The sequence below is a fragment of the Rhinopithecus bieti genome, unplaced genomic scaffold, assembly GCF_001698545.2.
Source record: "Rhinopithecus bieti isolate Rb0 unplaced genomic scaffold, ASM169854v2 scaffold_42772, whole genome shotgun sequence".
NCBI lineage: Eukaryota > Metazoa > Chordata > Mammalia > Primates > Cercopithecidae > Rhinopithecus > Rhinopithecus bieti.
This window is the reverse complement of record NW_016818842.1, coordinates 2,703,285-2,718,173: the sequence shown is the minus strand read 5'-3', so window position 1 is coordinate 2,718,173 and position 14,889 is coordinate 2,703,285. Positions and strand designations below refer to the sequence as shown.

General features: G+C 42.1%; 1 protein-coding gene across 1 annotated transcript in view; it reads left to right on the top strand.

The window, feature by feature from the left end:
* Positions 1-14,889, top strand: part of BAZ1B (bromodomain adjacent to zinc finger domain 1B) — a gene marked incomplete at its 5' end in the record, with an annotated part of 74,298 nt that overhangs the window by 50,224 nt on the left and 9,185 nt on the right. Inside the window, 4 exon segments of the mRNA XM_017857654.1 lie at positions 923-1,100; positions 4,265-4,447; positions 12,735-12,882; positions 14,356-14,503. Coding sequence (XP_017713143.1) covers positions 923-1,100; positions 4,265-4,447; positions 12,735-12,882; positions 14,356-14,503 — 657 coding nt within the window.

The window sequence follows — 14,889 nt, the reverse complement described above, 5'->3', positions numbered from 1 at the left end:
TCAAAAAAAAAAAAAAGAAAGACAAAGGAGGGCCAGGCACAGTGGCTCACATCTGTAATCCCAGCACTTTGGGAGGCGGAGGCAGGTGGATCTACAAGGTCAGGAGTTCGAGACCAGCCTGGCCAACATGGCAAAACCCCACCTCTACTAAAATACAAAACTAGCCAGGCGTGGTGACGGGCGTCTAGTAGTCCCAGCTACTAGGGAGACTGAGGCAGGAGAATCGCTTGAACACGGGATATGGAGGTTGCAGTGAGCCAAGATCACGCTACTGCACTCCAGCCTGGGCGACAGCGACACTCCATCTCAAAAAAAAAAAAAAAAAAAAGGAACAAAGGAAAATGTCAGTACACAGAGCCACAAAGGAATATAGTTCTACGATGTTCCTTCTCTTTGGGCAGCACATTTGATGCTGCGTGTGTTGAATTGAAAGGACCTGTTTTGTTCACTAAATATGCAGATTGGTTGCTACCATTAAAAGCTTAGAAGTGGCTGGGTGTGGTGGTGCACACCTGTAATCCCAGCAGTTTTGGAGGCCTAAGGGAGAGAGGATCACTTGAAATCAGGAGTTTGAGACCAGTCTGCGCAGCATAGCAAGCAAGACCCCATCCCTACAAAAAACAAAAAATTAGCCAGGTGTGGAGGCACATGCCTTGTAGTCCCAGCTGTAGGCTCAGGTCGGAGGACTGCATGAGTGCCGAAAGTTTGAAGGTGCAGTGAGCTGTGATGGCACCTTTGCACTCCAGCCTGTGTGACAGAACAAGACCCTGTCTCAGGAAAAAGCAAAAACAAAAAAACACCAGGGAGAGGTGAAAGAGATCTAAGTAAGTTTTCTAGAAATAAAATGTTAAGTAACTGAAATTTAAAGAACATCTTCAAAAAGTTTCTTTCTTTCCCCTTTCTCTTGTCCCAAATCTTCTAGGTACCAGGACATTATTCATTCTATTCATCTAGCTCGGAAACCAAATTTGGGTCTAAAATCCTGTGATGGCAACCAGGAGCTTTTAAACTTTCTTCGTAGTGATCTCATTGAAGTTGCAACAAGGTTACAGAAAGGAGGACTTGGATATGTGGAAGAAACATCAGAATTTGAAGCCCGGGTAAGAATATAAGAAAATCCCCCTTGCATTACTCATGGAAACTCAATCTGAAGTTGCTCCCTGATGCTGTTCTTGACTTCCCAGCATGACCTTCCTGGAAATCAGATGTTTGGATTTGTCTTGGAAGACATGTATGGAACCAAAAATACTTTATGTACATGTGTTTTTTCCTTGTTATCTTTTGCTGGTATCCAGAAAAGCTTAATAATTGGCTTACAACATTGGTATGAAAAGAGCTTCGCTACTAAGGTGGATGAAAACTGGTTGTAGAGGCTCTAGTCATACAGCATCATTTCACATCTTTCCCTTGCGATGCCTCTGCTTTCAGGTGTAAAACATGCTTGTGTATCCTGCACTTGCCCATTCTTCACACTTAGTCAGCTCAGATTTCTATTTATGTTGGGCATGACTCCTGTTGTCCAGTGGGCTGTCATCACAGTCCTGTCCTTTAGTGCTCAGAGGGACCCTTCAGTGGGATGGGTGAAACTTCTCAAAAGATCCCATACACCATAGCAGGTAGGTTTAGGTGTCGAAGATTGGTGAAGACTATGCAGCAATTACTATTGTAAACCATTTTTTTTACTGATTTTAAATCAATAAGTCCACATACTTCTAGGCATACTAATATTTGTGGGTCTTTTCAAATTCCTCATGCACTACGACATGTTTTGTCTTTTTTTTCTTTTTAAAGAGATGAAGTCCCCCTCTGTTACCCAGGCTGGTTTGGTGGCACAGTCATTGCTCACTGCAACCTCAAATTCCTTTGCTTAAGTGATTCTACCATGTCAGGTTTCCAAGTAGTTGGGCCTATAGGCACAAACAAGCAACCCTGCCTGGCTGATTTTTAGAATTTTTTTATACAGACCGGGCATGGTGGCTCACGCCCATAATCCTGCCACTTTGGGAGGCCAAGGCAGGAGGATTGCTTGAGCTCAGGAGTTCAAGACCAGCCTGGGCAACATAGCGAGACCCTGTTTCACACACACACACAAATGGAAAATTTTGTAGAAACAGAATCTCACTATGTTGCCCTGGCTGATCTCAGACTCCTGGCTTCATGAGATCCACCTATCTCAGTCTCTCAGAGTGTTAGGATTATAGGTGTGAGCCACCTCACCCAGCCAATGTGTGTGCTGTTATGGTTTTGTGATTTTTATGAACAGGTTCATTTGCATCCCCCCGTGCCATTTTTCCTAATTTATAAGTACTTTTCAACTCTTCTAGCCTGTTTTTTTGTTGTTGTTTTTTTCTTTGCTATTAGAATAAGCAGATAATATGTGTATCTTACATATGCACATTTTTTCTTTTTAATTAATCTTGTGATGAATTCTTGGTACATTTCCTGGGAAAAAGGATTGAAACATCTTTATGGTTCTTAATGATTTTTTTAAAAAGAATTATTGAACCCAAAGGATCTTGCAGGTTTCAGATGTTACATGTTTACTTTTTTGTGTAGCAAATGTTCATTAATTGCCTACTTTGTGCCAAATTCAGGCCTATATCTTGCTGACGTTGGGTTATCATTTTTCTTTGTTTGTGACTATTAAAATGTTATCTTCTAATTGGCATGTCTTGTGTGATAAGATAGTGTTTAAGGACATTTTTTATTTCTTTTCTTTTTATTTTTAAATTAATTGATCTTTTAAGAGATAGGTCTTGTTTATCCGGATGTGGTGACTCACACGTGTAATCCCAGCACTTTGGGAGGCCGAGGTAGGCAGATCACCTGAGGTTGGGAGTTCAAGACCAGCGTGACCAGCATAGAGAAACCTCGTCTCTACTAAAAATACAAAAATTAGCTGGGTGTGGTGGCACATGCCTGTAATCCCAGCTACTCGGGAGGCTAAGGCAGAAGAATTGCTTGAACCCGAGAGGTGGAGGTTGCAGTAAGCCAAGATTGTGACATTGCACTCCAGCCTGAATGACAAGAGCAAAACTCTGTCTCAAAAAAAGAGATGGGACTTGTTATTCTTGCCCAGTCTGAAGTGCAGTGGCTATTCACAGATCATAGCTGACAGCAGCCTCAAACTCCTTCTGCCTCAGTCTCCCTAGTAGCTGGGACTACAGGCATATGCCACCACTACACCTGGCTGGGCACATGATTTTGATGAAGTGGCTAAACTTCTGTTTCCGCATCTGTCGGGTAGATGTGAGGCTTAAAAAGAGATCAGTGAAGCAGGAGGATCGCTTGAGGCCAGGAGTTTGAGGCCAGCCTGTGCAAGAATTTTGAAAAATTAGCCAGGTGTGATGCCATGTACCTAGGATCCCAGCTAATGGGGAGGCTGAGGCAAGAGGATCACCTGAGCCCAGGAGTTCAAGGCTGCACTGAGTTGTGATTGCTGCACTTCTGCCTTGGTGATCCAGTGAGACCTATCTCTTTAAAAAGAAAAAAAAGGAGATCAAGTTTGTAAAACATACTACCTTACATGTAGTTAGTTACATGCTGGAAACAAGTTACAAATATGAAAAAAAATTTAAAAAAAAATCATTAAGTTGGAAAGTCAGTAAATTTTTATTTTACTTTCTTAGTGAGTCTTTGCCTTAAGATTATAGTTTACACATAGTAGACACTCAGTCATTATTGAATGAATCAACTATGTAACTCCTTTACATGGGGGAGCTTCTAGCATTTGGTGGATCCCTTAGCTGGGAAAAGGGAAGTAGTTAAGTACTTATTTTTTTTTTTCTGAGACAGAATCTCGCTGTGTCACGCAGGCTGGAGTACAGTGGCACGATCTTGGCTCACTGCAACCTCCGCTTCCAGGGTTCAAGTGATTCTCCTGTCTCAGCTTCCCGAGTAGCTGGGATTACAGGCACATGCCACCACGCCTGGCTAATTTTTCTATTTTTAATAGAGATAGGGTTTTGCCATGTTGGCCAAAGTGGTCTCGAACTCCTGACCTCAGGTGATCCGCCCGCCTTGGCCCCCCAAAATGCTGGGATTACAGATGTGAGCCACCGCGCCCAGCCAGTCAGCTACTTTTAAATGCATAAGCCATGCAGTGAACTGAGGAGCACAGTTAAATTAATGATATGTGGCTCTTGATTTTGTTAAATGAATGTTATGTGGCATTTGAGTCTAGATTTATTTGAATTTGAGGATGGATTCCTTTCATCTTCCTCTTGGCCTTCTCTCAGTCTGGTTTTAAAATCCTTTCCTATAGGTCATTTCATTAGAGAAATTGAAGGATTTTGGCGAGTGTGTGATTGCCCTTCAGGCCAGTGTCATAAAGAAATTTCTCCAAGGCTTCATGGCTCCCAAGCAAAAGAGAAGAAAACTCCAAAGCGAAGATTCAGCAAAAACTGAGGAAGTGGATGAAGAGAAGAAAATGGTAGAGGAAGCAAAGGTATTTTGTTGTTTGAAGTTGTAGTTTGTGGTCGTGTAGGTGAGTGTGATTTGGTCTTAAAATAATCTAACCCTATGCATTTTAGCTACTGTAGGCACTGTGCCCTGAGTGAGTGTTCCTTTTTTTTTTAAATCACTTTCTACCCCTTCTTGTGGTTTTCACACTGGCCTGTGGAGTGCAGCCCTGCTTCTTGGTCATTGGGTGGTGGTCACAGTGGATGTGGCCTTCCCACCTTTAACCAGATTTTGCTTTCTTTTTTTAAAAGGTGGTGGTGACTTTTAAACACGTTAAAAATTTGTTTATTAATTTTTAGAGACAGGGTTTTGCTCTTGTGCAAGCTGGTATGCAGTGATTTGATTATAACTCACTGTAACTTTGAACTTCAGGCTTTAAGCTATCCTCCCACCTTAGCCTCTCAAAGTTCGATTATAAGCATGAGCCACTGTGCCCAGCCATGCTTGCTCTAGATATTTTTAAAATCATGGTTAAAAGTATGCATAACATACAAATTTACTTTTTTTGTTTTGTTTTTGGAGAAAGAGTCCCACTCTATTGCCTAGGCTGGAGTGTAGTGGCATAATCTCAGCTCATTGCAACATCTACCTCCCAGGTTCAAGCAATTCCCCTGCCTCAGCCTCCCAGGTAGCTGGGATTACAGGTGCATGCCACCATGCCTGGCTGATTTTTGAATTTTTTGTAGAGACAGGATTTCACCATGTTGGCCAGGCTGGTCTCGAACTCCTAACTTCAGGTGATCCGCCCACCTCAGCCTCCGAAAATGCTGGGATTACAGGCATGAACCACCATGTCCAGCCGAAATTTACCATTTTTATGTGTACGATTCTGTGGCATTAAGTATATTCACGTTGTTTTGCAACCATCACCACCATCAGTCTTCAGAACTTTTTCATACACTTCTGACACCAAATATGTGGGGTTTTTACCACCCTAAGCAACTTTCCAGTTCTCTGCTGACACCAACTACTCTTAAAATTCAGTTTACTTCTGACTGTATCTACTTGTAGTTTGTGTCAGATCCTGCAAGTTAAAGTGCTCAGTCCCACAAGACTGTTCTCACTTCAGATGCCAATTGCAAGTCCCATGTTGCCATCTGTACCATCTATACATTTAGGATTCTCACGGCCCTCTCCTTAAGTTTGATAATTTGCTGGAATACCTGACAGAACCCAGGAAAGCATTTTACTTAGGTTAACTGGGTCATTTTAAAGGATACTGCTCAGGAATAGCCAGATGGAAGAGATGCGTGGAACAAGGAAGGTGGCGGAGCAGGAGTACGTGGGGCTTTCATATGTTCTCTGAACACTCCTTCCTCCCAGCTTCCGAGTGTGTTACCTGAAGCTGATCAAATCTTGTTCTAGTATCGTAGAGCTTAATCTCCCAAGTCTCCCCTTCCTCTTACCTTTCAGGAACTTGTGGGTAAGGCTGAACATTCCAGCCTTCTAATCATCTGGTCTTTCTGGTGACCAGCCTCATAACTAGAGGTCTCACCAAAAGCCTCATTAGCATAAATTTAGGTGTGATCCAAAGGGGCTCCTCTGAATAACGAAAGACACTCCTATTAAGGTTTTAGTCTGCGGAGAAAGACCAAATATATTTACTATATCACGTCTGTGTACCACATTTTGTTGATCCACTCACTTGGGTTGCTTCCGTCTTTGGCTATTGTGAATAATGTTGCTGTGAACATGGGTGTACAAATATGAGTCCCGACAGGGCGCAGTGGCTCACGCCTGTAATTTCAGCACTTTGGGAGGCCGAGGTGGGCAGATCACCTGAGGTCAGGAGTTTGAGACCAGCCTGGCCAACATAGTGAAACCCCGTCTCTACTAAAAATACAAAAATTAGCAGGGCGTGGTGGCGCACACCTGTATTCCCAGCTACTAGGGAGGCTGAGGCAGGAGAATCGCTTGAACTCAGGAGGCTGAGGCTACAGTGAGCAGAGATGGAGCCACTCAGCAGAGAGTGGGCAGCAGAGCAAAACTCCATCTAAAAAAAAAAAAAAAAAAAGAAAAAGAAAAAAGAAAGGAAAGAAAAACAACCACAAAAACAAATATTTGAGTACCTGCTTCTGATTTTTTTTTAAATGTGTACCCAGTAGTGGGATTGCTGGATCATACGGTAATTCAATGTTTAATTTTTTTGAGTAACCACTGTACACTTTCCTACAGTGACTGTACCATTTTACATTCCCTCTAGCAACTCATGAGGGTTCTGGTTTTTCCACATTCTTGCCAATACTTTTTTTTTTTTTTTTTTTTTTTGAGACAGCGTCTCCCTCTGTCACCAAGGCTGGAGTGCATCTTGGCTCACTGCAAACTCTCCTGGGTTCAAGCGATTCTCCTACCTCAGCTTCCCAAGTAGCTGGGAGTACAGGTGTGCACCACCACTCCTGGCTAATTTTTTTTGTAGTTTTAGTCGAGATGTGGTTTCACATGTTGGCCAGGCTGGTCTCGAACTCCTGATCTCAGGTGGTCCGCCTGCCTTGGCCTCCCAAAGTGCTGCATTACTGGCCTCAGCCACCGTGCGTAGCCTTTGCCAGTACTAATGTCCTGTTTCTTTAATAGTATCCATCCTAATGGATATGAAGTTGTATCTCATTTTGTTTTGATTTGTTTTTCTCTAATGATTTATGATGTTGAGCATCTTTTCATGTGCTTATTGTCCATTTTTCTACCTTGTTTGGAGAAATGTATATTCAAGTCCTTTGCCCATTTTTAAATTGGGTTTTTTTTTGTTGAGTTGTAGGAGTTCTTTATGTGTTCTTGATAATAACCCTTTTTCAGATATATGATTTGCAAATATAGCCTCCCATTCCGTGGGTAGCCTTTTCATTTTGTTGATAGTGTCCTTTGCATACAAGCATTTCATTTGCATGGAGTCTAGCTTAACCTATTTTTATCATTGTTGCCTTCACTTTTGACGTCATATCCAAATCATTGCCAGATTCAGTGTCATGAACCTTTCTTTCTCTTGTTTTTTTCTAAATATTTTATAGTTTAACTTTTATATTTAAGTCGTTGATCCATTTGAGTTAATTTTTGTCAGTGGTAGAAGGTAAGGCTTCAGCTTCATTTTTTTCATACTAGATATCCAGTTTCCTCACTTTTTATTTTTAAATGTAGCATGCTTTATTATTGTAAGTAAATAAAATGAGAGATAAGTAAAATATGTAACTCCCATCCTAGTTTCCCTGCCCAAGGATGTCACTTTTTTAATAGTTTGATGTCCTTTTTATGTATATACAAAGATTGGTTGAATTTTTTACAAAATGGAATCTTACTATGCATACATAATATTCTTCAGTTTCTCACTTGTCAGTATATCCTAGACACCTGTCCCCTCTGTTCTGTTTGTCCACACAGATCTACCCGATGTCATATTTGCTCTTTTCTTATTTTATATTGTGTTTCTTTAGAAACTGGGTCTCTACTTTACTGTCCAGGCTGGAATGCAGTGGTGCAGTCATGGCTCGCTGCAGCCTCAAACTCCTGGGCTGAGGCGATCCTCCTACCTCAGCCTCCCCTGAGTACCTGGGACTACAGGCGAGTGCCACCACGCCCCCAGCCAGTTTTTAAATTTTTTGTAGAGATGGGAACTCGCTGTGTTGGCCAGACTGGTCTTGAACTCCTGGGCTGAAGTGATCCACCCACCCTGGCCTCCCAAAGTGCTGGGATTACAAGCATGAGCCACTTTGCCCAGCCACATTTGATCTTTTAATTTCTGTGTTACTTATTAATAAATATGAAACTTGTTAGAATAACTAGCAGCTCCATTTTTGTCTGTTTTGTGTATTAGATTTCTGCTTAAGGTTATTTGTGAAGAAAAGAATTTGAGAACACTACATTATGGGAGAGGTCCTAACTATTATTTAGTGTGGAATACTTGTCACTAATTTTAGATTTGCCTCTCCCTCCTTTCTTTTTTTATTTTTTTATTTTTATTTTTTGTTTACAGAGATCTGGTACGGGCCTGCTGCCTGCTTGTGCCAGTCATTACTAAGTTTGGAGGTTTTATAGAGATGAGTAAAAAAGCCTTAAGTTCAGCCGGGTATGGTATGGTGGCTCACATCTATAATCCCAGCACTTTGGGAGGCTGAGGTGAGCGGATCATGAGGTCAGGAGTTCAAGACCAGCCTGGCCAACATGGTGAAAACCCATCTCTTCTAAAAAAAACAATACACACACACACACACACACACACACACACACACAGAGCTGGGTGTGGTCGTGCAAGCCTGTAGTCCTAGCTACTCAGGAGGCTGAGGCAGGAGAATCACTTGAGCCCAGGAGGCAGAGGTTGCAGTGAGCCGAGATCACGCCACTGCACTCCAGCCTGGCAACAGAGCGAGACTCCGTCTCAAAAAAAAAAAAAAAAAAGAATCCTTAAGTTCTTGCTTTCAGGGAACTCAGTTTGAGTGTGAGAGACCCGCGGGGGACCCTTACCGTGGTGTGACCAATAATGATGAGAAAGAACAGTACTCAGGCTCACTGTGAGGGATACCCAGGGCACACTAGAGAAAACTTCCCAGACAGAAGAGGATGGGTTTTGAAGAATGTGTGGGAATGGATCAGGTCATGGGAGGGGCAGCATGAAACTGAAATTGGCCTCTTTGTCACTGACAGCTGGTTCTTGTTTGTCCTCCCCATTTACATAGAGTGAGTCTGCTGTCCTTTCCAAAGCTTATCATATATTTGTACATAGTTGTCGTGTTCTCCCTACATTTCTTCCTGAGGCTGAGGATGATATGTGATATGGGGAGGATAATTTTGGATAAGAGGTAAGCAGGGTGGAGAAAGAAAATTCAGTTTAGATAAAAGTTTAATTCATTACGTAAGCTCAGACACTTACTATGTGGTATGTCATTATCTTGCTGGGGTTTAGTTTTCACTTTCCTGTGTTTCTTTTATTTTTAAAAATTTCTTTACTTTTTGGGATGGGTTCTCACTCTTTTGCCCAGGTTCAAGTGCAGTAGCAAGATCATGTCTCTCTGCAGCCTCAAACTCCAGGCTTGTGATCCTCCCACCTCAGCTTCCCGAGTAACTGGAACTACAGGTGCCTGCCACCATTCCTGGCGAATTTTTAAATTTTTATCTATTTACTTATTTTGTAGAGAAGGGGTTTCCCTACATTGCCCAGGCTGGTCTTGAACTCCTGGGCTCCAGTGCTCCTCCCACCTTGGCCTCCCAAAGTGCTGGGATTATGGGTGTGAGCAACCATGCCCCAGCCTATGCTTATTTTATTTTATTTATGAGTGAATAACAGGGTCTCATTCTGTCACTGAGGCTGGTGTGTGCAATGGTGCAATCTTGGCTCACTACAGCCTCAAACTCCTGGGCTCAGGTGTTCCTTCCACCTCAGCCTCACAAGTAACTGGGACCACAGGCATGTGCCACCATACCTGGCTGTTTTCTGTATTTTTTGTAGAGGCAAGATTTTACCATGTTGCTGGTTTTGAACTCCGGGGCTCAAGTGATCCACCTGCCTTGGCCTCCCAGAGTGCTAGGATTACAAGCAGGAGCCACAGCATCTGGCCCTGTGTTCCCTTTAGATGACTGTATGTAGCACCCAGGTAACCTTTTAGATGATGTCTAAGATATTAAATAGTTAACAGTCTAAGATATTAGACTGTCTAAGATATTAAACGGTCTCCTTAGCTAAATCTCTTCTCATTAGGCATAAGTTTTAGTCTTACTACTACAAGTTGAATACAGAAGAGTTTCTTGATGTGATCTGTCCAAGAGTCACATCGGTCCTTTCCATTTCTTTTCCTGCAACAGTGCTTTCTTCTCATTGAGAACTCACCCGTCACTGTAGGATTCTCATTAACTTTTTGAGTACCGTGCTCCACAGTGAAGTAAACTGTTTGTCAGATGAGACTTGTTCTTAGCTTAGTTGGGGAGGAAAATGCGAGAACTTTGCAGGTCCAGACACAGTACATAAATGGAAAGCATGGAAGAGTTTCTTGGAAAATCAGCTAGGCTGCCTACAAAGTAGTTTAGCAATGTTCTGAATTAAAATGGCATTATGCCCTGTGGTTCCCCACCAGAGGTCAACTCAACCACAGCTTTGAAATTTTCCACTGCTCTTTGCTTTGAAGGTTTCCACTTAGCAAGGGCCAAAGTTTTTTCAACTGGCACTAGGCTGTTGCATAAGCTTTTATCAGTCTCTAATCTGGGATTCAGTTTCCTTATTTATAAATATAAAAATGGATTCTCTCTCAAATATTTTTGTAATGGTGGATGATTTCAGTTTTTAATGCTTACTTTGTTTTATTGAATTAAATAGAAAAGACCGATGTATTATTTGGTAAAATCCTGGGTTTTGTTTGATTGTTTACTTTAGTGGCATTTGTCCTGACATCCTGATTACAGATACTCCTGAATTTAGGATGGGGCTGTGTCCCAATAAACCCATTGTTTGACTTACAGTATTTATAATTTCTGATGGTTTTATCTGGGTGTAACCCTATCATAAATCGAGGAGCCCACTGAATGTGTATCACTTTTTTTTTGTTTTTTGTTTTTTTTTTTTTTGAGACGGAGTCTCACTCTGTCACCCAGGCTGGAGTGTAGTGGCACAATCTTGGCTCACTGCAACCTCCACCTCTCGGATTCAAATGATTCTTCTACCTTAGCCTCCCAAGTAGCTGGGACTACAGGCATGCACCACCATGCCCGGCTAATCTTTGTATTTTTACGAAAAACAGTAGAGACCTGGTTTCACCATATTGGCCAGTCTAGTCTCAGACTCCTGACCTTGTGATCCGCCCGCCTCAGCCTCCCGAAGTGCTGGGATTACAAGCGTGAGCCACCGCGCCCAGCTGAATGTGTATCATTTTTGCACCATTGTGAAGTCATAGGTCTGACCCATCGTAAGATGGGGTGATTCTGAATAACCAAAATACGGAAGCAGCCCAGATATCTGTCAGCTGATGAGTGGATAAACAGAATGTGGAGCATCTATTCAGTGAGATATTGTTCAGCAGTAAAACTGATGGAAGTATTGTTACATGCTTTGCAAATGAACCTAGAAACATGCTTAGTGAAAGAAGCCAGTTACAAGGGTGATACTATTTAAAATTTGTTTTTTAAAAAAAGATTAAATAAACCTATTCCCAAAATACCTTTAAATTAAAAAAAAAAAAAGTTTTAATGAGGTCAGATAAGCTGCTGTATGCTGAGATTTTAGAATTCATAGGAAATAGTAAAAAGCAGGCCTGCCCATGACTGTTTCCTTCCATACTGTGTGCACTACATGTGAGTGTCCGCTAGAGGACAGCAAAGCCCATTTGTAGTCATTCCTGCCAGTTCTCAAGCACTTTTAAAGAACCGAACCTAAAATTCTTACATTGATATTCCATTGAAAAGATCTGGATTATCCTCTCAAGAAAAGAATCTGCAGTAGTGTCTGTCAGCTCTCCATTTATCAGGGGAGAAGACAGCAGGGCAGCTGTGATTGTGGACCCTCAGTTTACTGTGGAGCTCTGCAAAAGTAAGGAAGGAGATTGCTGTTTCTCAAAGCAGATGTTGAAATATCGACAACAGAGGTTGGAGTAAGGAATGAGTCAGTTTCCAGTTGAACTTCAGCAGCTTCTTAAATGTAGATTTGTGTGTGTGTGTTTATAGTACTTGTTATCCATAAATTTATACACACAGGGCTCTCTGTGATTCTCTATTTCTATAGGAAAGAGAAAAAGCAGCCCTGTTCCCCTCATCCCTCACCCCAGTCTGTGTAGTACCCCACTTCAGAACAAACTCAGCTGTCTTTGTTCCTTGGCACCTGTATTTTAAAGCCCATGGCCTTCCAGGGTAACTGGCTCTTTTCCTTTAGGAGATTCATTACTTCACAAGGACCTCTTTGCTTCGGGCAGGGCATTGAAATCCAGCTGTGGTATTGGATTGGTGTTGTGGTAGGTTGCTATCTTTTAAATCAGAGTTTTATTAGCTGTATAAAATTGTTGCATTATAGCATTTACAGCATACAGATGATCCTATTTTTAAATTATACTGAGTCTTTAGGTGGATTTCCCTAGAAGATGCTTGTCCCCAGTCATCCATCCACTCCCACTGCATCTCTGTGTGACTTTTGGCAAGTTTTTTTCACCCTTTGGAGTCTTGATTTCTTCCATAAGAATAAATAGTTTAGATTAGTGAAGCTCTAGGAGGCAAGTGTCCTCAGAATTCACTTATACTGTCACCTGTTCCTAGTTCTCTCTCAGTGTCTTTGGTCACTGTAGTAATGCTAGCCTGGTTTGGTCTCTGTTTAGGTTGCATCTGCACTGGAGAAATGGAAGACAGCAATCCGGGAAGCTCAGACTTTCTCCAGGATGCACGTGCTGCTTGGAATGCTTGATGCCTGTATCAAGTGGGATATGTCTGCAGAAAATGCTAGGTGCAAAGTTTGTCGAAAGAAAGGTATATTTAAATCAAATTTGCTTATGAGGGTGTATTAGGGAGTAGAATTTCTTTTCTTTTTTTTTTTTTCTTTTTTTTTTTGGAGACAGAGTCTTGCTCTGTCGCCCAGGCTGGAGTGCAGTTGCACAATCTCGGCTCACCGCAACCTCCGCCTCCCGGGTTCAAGCGATTCTCCTGCCTCAGCCTCCCTAGTAGCTGGGATTGTAGGCATGTGTCACCACGCCCAGCTAATTTTGTAGTTTTAGTAGAGACGGGGTTTCTCCATGTTGGTCAGGCTGGTCTCGAACTCCCAATCTCGGGTGATCCACCCACCTTAGCCTCCCAAAGTGCTGGGATTACAGGCATGAGCCACCATGCCCGGCAGGAGTAGGATTTCTATTCCCAAGATCTTCATTTCTACCCAAAATAATTTTGTGTACACAGAATATAAGTGTGGTATAGATTTTACTCTCCTGGAGGTCTGTAACATGCCAGTCTTTCAAATGTCATGCCAGGGAATCAGAGCACGCCCTTTGTTCCTCATTGTAGAGCATAACATAAAAGCAATTGATCTCTTCAATCTCCTAATTTTCTACAGAAAACAAAATTAGTTAATCCTTTTAACTATTTTAGTTTAGTTTTAAATCCTTTGATTGGCTCAGAACTTCAGTCATCTGTGAAGTAAGATGTGTGCTTTCAGCAGAAGGTGGTCCAGTTAAAGTGGGAAGCATGCAGTCTCGTGTGTGCAAAGGGAACTTCATGGCTGGAAGCTCCTTTGTGATTGTTTTTTCATTGGCTAGAGTTATTTTCTGAGTTAGGTTAGAGATGAAAAGATCTATGTAAAATTCAGTTGCTGTAAAGCGTTCAATTGCTCTAGAGTGAAGGTTGGAAGGAGAGATGACCATATTAAATTGACTCAGCATAACACTTTTTCGAATATAAGGGAACCCATCAGGGGCCGGGCGTGGTGGCTCACGCCTGTAATCCCAGCACTCTGGGAGGCTGAAGCAGGAGAATCACTTGAACCTGGGAGGCGGAGGTTGCAGTGAGCCGAGCTTGTGCAACTGCACTCTAGCCTGGGCGACAGAGCAAGACTCTGTCTCCAAAAAAAAAAAAAAAAAAAACCACAGAGAGAGAGAGAGAGAACCCATTAGGCGTAAGTTGAGAAACATTTGGGGAGGTCAAAAGAGCAGCAAAATTTCCTGCTCTCACTTGGGTTTTTTGTGCCTCTTAGTAATTGTTAACTGTCCTGTCTTAGCCATGGGTAGGTTTTGGGATATAAATTAGGAGAGCTGATTCCTAAATTGTCTGTAGTCTAAGTTATGCTACATTTCTTTTTAGAAAATGCCTGTATTTACAAAACAGCAGCTGGGTAGCATTCTATGGAACATGTCTTCTCGTGTGCCGTGAATTGTAGGGTGATTGCCTCTTCCTTACAGCTCATTGACTGCTGCTGTGCTCCCAACAATGCTATTCACATTTATCTCTTTGCAGGTGAGGATGACAAATTGATCTTGTGTGATGAGTGTAATAAAGCCTTCCACCTGTTTTGTCTGAGGCCGGCCCTCTATGAAGTACCAGATGGTGAGTGGCAGTGCCCAGCTTGCCAGCCTGCTACTGCCAGGCGCAACTCCCGTGGCAGGTGAGAATCTTTTCTTTTAAAAATAATTGAATAAGTATGAGTAGCTGTTATAATTAAGCTTGAGTTATTCAAACAGAATGAGTCTAAGGAGCTTTAAGTTCATCTTTTGGGAACAGAACCTGATCATTTACAATACTTCAATAGGAGCTCAGAGGACTCTGATCTAATTTTAGCTGAATGTTGACATTTCTAGTTTTCACTGCCAGCCACATTCTCTGTCTTCTTGACCATACCTTCTTCTCAAGTAATGAAATCTCTCTCTCTGCCTTTAGCCTCCTGTTGCCCACTTCCTGTGTCTTCATGATTACTTCTGCAATCACCCATTGCTAAAAATCTCACATTGATTACCTTCCTTACCCATACATAATGTTTTCTTCCCTATCATG